Source organism: Pterocles gutturalis, unplaced genomic scaffold (genome assembly GCF_000699245.1).
Source record: "Pterocles gutturalis isolate BGI_N339 unplaced genomic scaffold, ASM69924v1 scaffold5946, whole genome shotgun sequence".
NCBI lineage: Eukaryota > Metazoa > Chordata > Aves > Pterocliformes > Pteroclidae > Pterocles > Pterocles gutturalis.
The window spans coordinates 130,568-140,498 of NW_010105581.1; the positions used below are offsets into that span (position 1 = coordinate 130,568).

Consider the following 9,931-nt stretch of genomic DNA (forward strand, 5'->3'; position numbering starts at 1 on the left):
GCTGAAGCACCTCCCCTATGAGGACAGGCTGAGGCAGTTGGGGTTGTTCAGCCTGGAGAAGAGAAGGCTCCAGGGAGACCTTAGAGCAGCTTTCCAGTACCTGAAGGAGGCTACAGAAGAGATGGGGAGGGGCTTTTTCCAAGGGCATGCAGTGACAGGTTGAGGGGTAACGGATTTAAGTTGGAAGAGGGCAGATTTAGACTAGATATTAGGAAGAAATTCTTTACAGTAATTCTTCTCACAGTAAAAAATTGTTGGATCAGGTTGCCCAGAGAAGCTGTGGATGCCCCATCCCTGGAGGTGTTCAAGGCCAGGCTGGATGAGGCTTTGAGCAACCTGGGCTAGTGGAGGGTGTCCCTGCCCATGGCAGGGGGGTTGGAACTAGATGATCTTTAAGGTCCTTTCCAACCCAAACCATTCTATGATTCTATGATTTCAACCTAGGCAGAGGACCACAGGAGCAGCAGGTCTGGAAGGACCTACTGACCCACTTGGTTTTGTCCCTTGCTAGCACCTACCTATGCCTCTGTCCTCCATCACCCGGTTTTGGCCCTGCCCCATGTTTTCTGCAACAAAACAGGACTTTTTGCTGATGGTTTCTGAAGCTCTGTCTCTTGGTTCACTCACAGCTATAAATCCCATGTGTGCCAACTGGACTGTTTTCAAAAATGAATCCCTGTAAATGTTATGTCAAGTATTTACTACTGCTGCAAATGCAAGCTACGCTTCAGAGGAAAAAATATACCTCAACAGCCAGGACTGTGGGCATTTCCCATGCTATAACTCTTGTCAGACGGCAAGGTACAGGATGTTAGACATCAGGCTGGTGAAAACTGTTGACTGTTGGGCACAAGAAAGCGATGCTGCACTGTGGTAACAGCAGGAACACTGTTCTGTCCAGGTAGCGCTGGTGGAAGGGAACGTGCATGTTTTGTGTTGGCTGGCCCATCGTGCCTGCTGTGAAACACTCCTGTGTTCAATGTCTGTCACAACGGTCAAAGTACAACATCTGAAAGCTAAATTTTGCATCTGGGACTATTTAACTTTCAACTTTTTGTTTGAGATTTAACAGCTTTTGAAGCCAGGGAATTTACACTTCTTGCCCTATTTTATTAAACAATTATCCATCTACACTGGTTTTTAATGTATTTTCTTCTCTATCCATCATTTAACTCCAATCACAGCTATCACAGAATGCTCTTTATTTTCTTTGTATTTTCCATTTAGGATGCACTGTCAGTCAATATTATTATAAAAAAATAATTATTTAGAAGATGATGCCATACTATATACTTGTCTGTATTTCACTATGCAACAATCTAAATAGTCCTTATGTTGCCAAAATTTTCTCTACTCTGAAACATATAGAACAATTACAAAGTGCAATTTCAAAAGGTTTCACTATTTACGTACCCCTTTTGCGTCAATTACACCAGGTTTTGCGTTGAATTTCACCGTCTTCAAACGTGCACGCTCCTTTCTTTCAACTCTGGGGAAAAGAAAACACAAAGAAACATGTTGATTATAGCAGTGTTTTGTACGGTACATTTGGTATCCAATCTCCTAAGACCATTGGTGGTTTACTATGGATAAAGGGAGCATTTAAGGCAAATTTTACAAATCATAAAGAGAGAGGTGTCAGGTCAGTGGCAGTGCGGTAAAAGTGTGTTAAGGACAGATTTACCCTCTGGGGCTAATTCTAGCCTGGCCCCATGAACTGACCACCCATTAGCAGGTGGATGCTTTGGGTGAGCTCTTCTTCAAGATCAGTTTAATACAAACGAATCTAGTATGCATTCACCAGGACTGCCTCATGAGATGAACCGAAGTGCGGAAAGGGAGGGCAAAAGGGACATTTGCTTTCAAACCTCAATCCTGATCTGAGAAACCAGCACACACCACCCCTGTCAGCCCACCTCCTGGGATCTGAGAGCCCAAACTGCAGCGTGGGGTGACCCCAAACTTGTCTGAGTCTGTACAGTTCTGGTGTCATATATTTAGAGAAAGTTGAAATTCTCCAATGAAAAGCGTCAAAAGTTATTTGGTTCTGATATCCATAGCTTCAATAAACACAGCTTGAGAGAGGAGCTGTTGTATTGTACATGCAATGCCTTCAGAGTGAGAAAATACTGACATCTAAAAAATTCTCTTTGGGAGAAAAACACATATAAAAAACATTAGCAACGAGATGATGCTAGACAAATTAATTCTAAAGAAAAAACAGTTTTACTTTTTAATGCTTAGTATGTTTAGCCACCAAAATAATATAGAAGAGGAATGTGTGGCATCTCAATCCATTTGTATCTTCAAATCAAGACTGGACAAACACAAGTTACAGTCCTCAGTATAGAGGGAAAAAAGAGATACACAGGGCATTCATAAAGGATATCACATGAGATAATTCAGTGTTTCTGTTCCTAAATTTTATGGATCAATATCCTGAATTTACCTTATTCAATGAATGAGCATTATTTTAAAAACATGTTAGTGAAACTTAAAATCTATTAGCATACCAAAATACGTGCGCTGAACATCTTACCTGTGGAAAAACTATATACTGTTAGTGCATTTGGAAAAAAAAAAAGATTTACATGTGTTGTATATTTAATCTTTTAACACAGCATGCTTAAATAACCATGCCAAGAGTTGAAAATAAAAATCTAAGAAGGGGTGAGTTCTCTGCTAAAAAAAATCAACCCCCAAAAAACAGGTGCAGAGAGAGAAATCTAAAGAAAGCAAAAAGCTATTTTTGTCCTTACCTTGACTAATATGGTCATTACTATAAAAGTGACATTTACTACCTTTGCAAGATCATCTACAGAATCTATCATCTACTGGCCCAAGCAAAAAAATCCGATCATCTACCTATAATTGAAACAGTAACTCTATTTGTCTAAGATTAGGAATTGCTCTAGGAAATCTATGTTGAATCCTGCAAAGCTAGCTTCTAAAAGCTCAATATTGTGTTTTTATTAGATAATAAATATCTGGGAAAAAAGTAAGGTTTTTTATATCCTCCAAATTGAACCAGATGTGGCCCTTTTTCTAACTTTCACAGTTTTCCACAAATGACATCAGAATGCAAAAAAATCTCTTGGTTTCTAAGTCTACATAGTAGGAACACCTAGTTTCTGATAACACTTTTTTTTAAAATACAAACTCTAGTCTTTTGATAGAATGATAATTAACACAACATGTTTCCTTCTGTCTGAGTGGGCTTATATATTTCCTACTGAAACACAGCGAATGCTGGTTACTATAGTTACAGTTTAAATTTAGAATAAATGCATTTCTCTGTAAGTGTGGAATATTCACATGGAAACAGCTCAAATGCAGCTTTCAAATTAAATCTATGTTATTAAAAACACATGAACAATCTTAAACTTAAACTAGCAGATGAAGTCCCTTGACAGTGCCGGTAAGAAATGAAGACTTGAGGCTGTGTAATCTCCTAAATAGGACGGATGCCTTCTGAGAAAATAATTAGCTCAGATGAACACAGTATTCTCCTTATTAATCTGTGTTAACATTTAAACTCATTCCAGCCATGTCTAACTTCCTACAACATCTGCTTTTAACTTCATTTCTTATTCACTGTGTTAAGAAATTTGGAAATTAACCCTGGAGAGTTATTTTAAGAGTTTCTTATTTATGAAATTCATCATAATTGCATTAGCAGCCATGGAGGCATCACCGCTTTCTACAGGCATAGCAGGCAGATGAGGAGCTGCAGAAACATTCTGCATTGCTTTCAGAAGGATATAAATAATGTAATTAAGTGCCATTAATCCTCCAGGCAAACATACCAACGAGGTTCATACATACTCAGCGTGCCTGCTGAGTATTACAAATGTTTCATAATCTGGGACTGTATTAAGGACAGCACAGTGTTGCCTACCATTACAATTTTCCTGACACCTTCCACCATAAAACTGTTCTTGATTATTTATAATTTAGCTGAACTGTATATTTCCAAGCTGAAATTTCATGTGTTTCAGGGTGATGACATTGCTGTTGCTGCCTGAAGTGTCAATGCAATGAGTTAGCTGTTGGAGAAAGGATAAAATAAACGGTTTTGTCCAGTTTATAAGACACTCTTAAAGCACTTCATCTGAGGTGCTCTACTGCCTTCATGTCTTGGGTCTGGGACTTGAAACGCGGCAGGGGGTTGCTCTGGTGTCAGGAATGTGCCTCTCTTTTTCCTGAAGGAATCAACCCAATATCTGAATGTCTGAAAAGCTTTGGTTTTTACATGCTGTGGAGAACTCCGTTGGACTTTAGCTTGGTTCTCCAAAGATTTACTCTTTATTGAGGTGGTCAAAGGGCAGGACTGCAGGAACCGAGATGTTCCCATAATTTCTCATCTGCGCTACCAGGACACTTTTTCCATAGACAGAGATAAACCATGAACGAAAATGATGAAGATAAAAATATTGAATAACAGTTCTTTTAGCACCATTGATCTAGCTCTTAGAAAATACATTTTTTAAAGGAACACCAATTCAAGCACTGTTAGCACGTTGTTTTTTTTTTTTTTTGAGTCTTCAGGTTTGTAATTGCTATATTTAAGGAAGAATAAACTTGACTCCCTTTTTTTCCCCAAGAAAGAGGGAGTTTAGGCACAAAGGGCATTTTTTTTTCAGCAATGCGAATGCCTAAATAGCATACGAGTGTAAATTCCTTACATTGCTTTAGCTGACAGCAAACCTACCATCCCTTGGACAATATTTTGATCAATCAATCAGCTGAGGAAATTGCTTTTAAAGGAAGAAATGTTTCACTTCAGATTGCATCCATTTTTCATTCATCACTGCTGCACAAAACAGGATTGTGGAGGGGTTATGCAAAGAGTAAAGGGAAGGGGGAGGATTCCCATCTGCCAAATTTACAGAGGCTCAAATTTGCAACCCTGACTTGCCTGATGTACACATTGCTCCCATGCCCCTTTCTAACTGTGTATCATCTTCTTGACAGAGCTATGCCTAAGGGATGGAGGGAAGCACAGATATGATTTCCAAAACAACTTCATGTCTCAAGTCCCATTTTCAAAAGTGCCTGGGGGTCACTTCAGCTCACTGAGATTTTGAGAAATGTTTAAAGACACCTACATCCAGCATTCAGACATGACTTGGGAGCTGAAATGCTCTAAGTCCCACATGGAGACAGCATTGCCTAGCACAGCTGATAGGGATTTAATCTCCAGCTTTCCACCTGCTCTCCAAGTGCAGCTCCCTGTAGAAACATTGCATTGTGCAGGGAAATGGTCTAAGACCATCTGAGATCTGCGACAGTTGGAGTATATCCTGTACACTCATCTTCTCTTGAAACATTTCTTGGTAGTAGACACCTGACAGCCCTTTTAAAAATAATGGTCAGGATTCACTCTCCTCTTCCCACTCTATAGCTAAAAGACTGGAGAGGTCCATTGAAAGTATAGCTCAGTCTTCAGGGTTTCCTCACTGTCAAGTTCAAGATCTCAGTTCTTTGGGATGCTGTTCTCTTCCAACTCCTCTTCTGAGGAACTTATTACTGTGATGCAGCATCCCCTGCACTGACTGAGATGTCTGTCTCCCTTTGCGCTTCTGGGCACATACTGCTATTGAAAATGGGTCTTTGGGATTTTTCAAAATGAGACTTTTCGTTCTTCATGTGCATTGCAAGCAAGAAGAAATCAAGCATAACTCAACCAGACACGAACTGTGATCCTCCATTGTGGGGGTTAATGGACCACTGGGAATTTTGTCAGTGCCTTTCTAAAAGCAGTCTTGGCAGAGGAGATGTGAAATATCAAGTGAGACTTGCTTAAACAGTGTTCATCACGGATGTAGAATACAGATGCAAATTACAAACTAGTGCTGAGAATCAAACAAACTGGTTACAGTAGCCCAATTTGCACAGATTTGGCACTGAGGTGTTCTTCAGAATTAAAGTTATTTCCAAATCCAGCATGAGAGCTGTAATAAGGAGAGTTATCAAACACAAGAATGAAACGTAAAATGGACACTTGAAAGACCTTGCCATATTTTACATCTCTGTTAATGGGTGTCTTCTTGTCTTACTTTACCATTTCCAGGTCATCTACATTATATTTGTTTTGCCAGCCCATCAAGTGAAAGACAAGTGAAAATATGTATTACTGTATAGAGTCCAAATATGTCCGTAGTTTTTTGTTGCTTCCATCCTCTGCTCTGCTTAGCCTTGTTTATGCAAGGTTTGAGCTTACCAGTCGATGTTCTCCAAATTATTTTTGAGCATTCTTGAACTGGCATTTTTGCAACAGAACATGTATTTTTCAGTAGGAGAGAACGTGCTCTTGTTCAGCTCTCCACCTTCAGTGACTTGGTTATAGAGAGCAGCTCAGCACCTGGTCAATACTTTATGAAAAGAGTAGACCTAATACCATTAGGAAATGAATTATTATAAAATTGTAGAACGACCTTATTCTGTTTAAAAGCAAACAGTTGTTTTCAATTATGGGTTGTTTCCCATAATTGCAAGAGAACAGGAAGAGGTTTATACATACACATATGTATCAATTTTATTCCATATTTTTTTTCCAATTACATTAGTAAGTATAGTCAGGTAAGTTATTTTAGATGAAGCTTACATGATTATGCCATGTTAAAAAGTTTTATCATCTAATGGCTAAAGTCTTAAGGGATGTTTAGAAAGGTGGACAATTTATAGGGAACCATTAAAAATAAAACTCACTTGAGTGCATAAACATGCCCTTCTGCCAAGCTGAGCAGAATAACAAATCTAAACTGGCTTTTTGCCCACAGGGACTTCTGTGCTGGGAAAACCTCTTGTTCATTGCCCTTAAATGTTTGTGAAACATTGTTTTTTATATTTTTTTTCTCCCAATTTTGCTCCAAAATGACAGTGTGGTTACATGTATTTGTGGGCCAAATGTGTGACAACACAAATATCAGGCTGGTACCATCATACACCTTCAGCTGGTAACAGCAGAGTTGCGTAACCTTTTGCAGTCAGAGGTACTTAAACTACCTGAAAATGGAAATTTTAGAACGATGTCCAGTCTGAGAGTGGTTCTGTGGCTGCACATCTTAAAGACAACAGAAAGATGAGAGTAAATATTTTAGTGTTTCAGGATCAAATCCTCATTGTCTACACTGGGAGCAGTAGAAGTAGTAGAAGTGGTGGGAATTTATGCTTGGCCATTCTGGGACAATCTTTGCAATGCTGCAGACTAAAGTACTTTCAGACCCACAGACCAGAGTCAAGCAGATATACATGCTGTAGAAATACTGAAACTTGACATGAAGTGGGAGGTTGAAATGTAGGAGCTTTTCTATGTGCAGAGACTCGGCAAAGTAAAAAGAACTGGAGGTGTAAAATCAATGCTACAGCAAATTAAAATCTCTTTCCTACTGAATTAGAGCATCTGTCCAGGAATTTCGTACACTCTACCTTATGCACATTGGTTTCATGCTTTTTGTTGATTTGCTTTAACTAATGTGTTTCCATGGGGAGGGAGTCTTAGGCCACTCAGCTTGTTGCTGCCCGTTATGGCAAGCTGAATTTGTTTTGCTTATCCTGACAACAGGAAGGGCAGTGAGGCAAATAAAAATTCTTGTGATCGAAGCCCAGCAGACGGAGAAACTCAAAGACAAACCTATATACTTATACAGCTAAAGGTAACAAAAATCTAGTGTAAATCTAATTCTGTTGGTCATTCTAGTATAAAATAGTAATTTTTCATGATAAGGGAGTAATTCACATACGTAAACATAGTGCACAGATAATACCACAGGCCTGCCTGAAACATTGGCACAGGACTGATGGTGATGTCCCTGCACCTTGGATACCCCACCCAGCGTAATAACTGTGCCCTGCTCTCACCTTAGACATAGCTTGGATAAAACTTTTTGGTGGACGTGGAATCAAGAGAAATCTGTCCTGCAATGTTCATTCATTAATATTATACAATAACAATTTGGTGACTGTTAAACCACAACTGAAGTGGGTTGCAGCCTCTTACTCTGAAGTCTTACTGTTCCCAGTGTCAATACCATACAATATCACAACACCTATACAGCATTATGCTTGGCTTCTACCCAACTGTCTACTGCACCCCATGGTCCAAAACAACAGCTGTAATCAGATGACAAATACATACTGACAGATGAACAAAATGCTGTCTTCAGATGCAGAAAGGGCTGCAATGATACTTGAGCGCTGCAGGATACTGAGCACGAAACACAGGGCCACCCTCATTTCCTTGGGCTGCCTCTTTCCGTAACCCTCCTCTAGCTGCAGCGCTACCCTCCAAAATTCCCTCTTGCAGCCTGACTTTACAATTTAGCAATCAACAAGGCAACAAGTCCACACATTGGCAGCAGCAGTGAAATCTAATGACAAATAGCTTTCAAACTCTATTGAACCACAAGAGGTAAAGTCTGGTAATATACCCAACATGCTGGAGAGAATAGAGTGGCAGCTCCCCTATAATTAGAAATTATTATTTCTTTAGGTATATCATGTATATCATAGAGCAGAAAAAGAGTATGGAGTCTTGATTTATCATTCAAAATTTCTCTTATTAGTTTATGCTAAAATGTCACTGTTTGAAGGGCTCTCCTCTAAAGAGATGTAAAAAAATGGAAAACCAGATACTTGGAAAGCAATTAGCATTACACAGTGCCTTAATGAAGTAATATAATGAACTTGTTATGGCTTTCTGTGTATATATACATAGAACTAGATACTTGTATAAATACATGTATATGTGTATACACATGAGTGAAATTGAAGTGGTGAGTGGCATTCAGATCTATTTCATAATTATTTCACTTATTAAAAATGCAGGAATTGTATATTAGCTGTTGCTGGACAAGAGATAAGAGAGCAAACCAGGTAGCTAAAAGACTCACCCTGGCACTAATAACCCCTGCATCTGTATCACCTCCCCCTGACCCAAAGTGCAAAAAATGTTACAGTCTCACAAGATAATATTCCTTTATATATATATATATATATGCAGAGGAAGGAGTCCAAGCACAACACCAAAACCCAACCTCACCAAACAACCCACCCCCCCGCCCCAAACCCCAAAGCCTAATGAAAAGGAACAGAAATGAATGGGTGATTGGAAAGTAAAAGACAAATATAAAATCTCTTCAGCTTATAACATCAGAGGAAGCTGAGCTTGCAGGACAAATCACAGCCCAACAAACAGCTGGAGATACTCTTTTCCTCCTGTATTTTACTGCTAGATATTACATATGTTGTATTGCTATGATTCAATTCATATGGAAATGGTCCCATATAAACTATAAGAGATATAGCATCCTGGAGTAAAGAGCTTAAATGAAGATTTCCATGGCATAGTTGCCTACATTTGTTTAAATGAATTCCAAGACTATTCTGTTTTAGATCAAGCCTCTCATACTCGATAACTCACACCTGCAGAGGTAATTCAACTCTGAATTAGTACGTTCCTGCAAGTATGATGAGCTTTATTCTCTGTAGTTCAGTCCTGCATGCACTGATTGCTCATCCTGCCCTTGGGTGGTGTAAATGACCACAGAAGATCCTGGCAAGAGCACATGGGTCTCACTGGCTCTGGGGGATCATCCAGAATCCACAGAAAGGAAACAATACTCACTTTTCAGTGGATTGGAAAAAATAACCTTGTACAACTGAAACCTTTTATGAAATAATAGCAACTCCCCCAACCCCAGCTCAGGTATATCACATCGTTACATTAGTGCAGACAGAAAATCAGATACCATTGATTTTTCCAGACCGCTCAGATTCACAAGTGAAGAATTAGGATGACAAGTGGAGAGCATGGTAACTATACCCATGTCTTTTCAAACTCAAGACTCTTATTTTTAGACTCTAACCAATCTATTTTCATCTTGTGTCTTATTTTTTTTTTTTTTTTTTTTTTTTTTTCCCTCTTTTT

At 39.1% G+C, this 9,931-nt stretch overlaps 1 protein-coding gene across 2 annotated transcripts in view; it reads right to left on the reverse strand.

Annotated features, from left to right (window-relative positions):
- The window catches only part of LOC104471938 (disks large homolog 2), a 92,638-nt gene that overhangs the window by 41,778 nt on the left and 40,929 nt on the right, over positions 1-9,931 (reverse strand). For both annotated transcript variants that reach the window (XM_010087453.1, XM_010087454.1), the window contains exon 3: positions 1,414-1,489. In XM_010087453.1, coding sequence (XP_010085755.1) covers positions 1,414-1,489 — 76 coding nt within the window. The remainder of the gene's footprint in view (positions 1-1,413; positions 1,490-9,931) is intronic.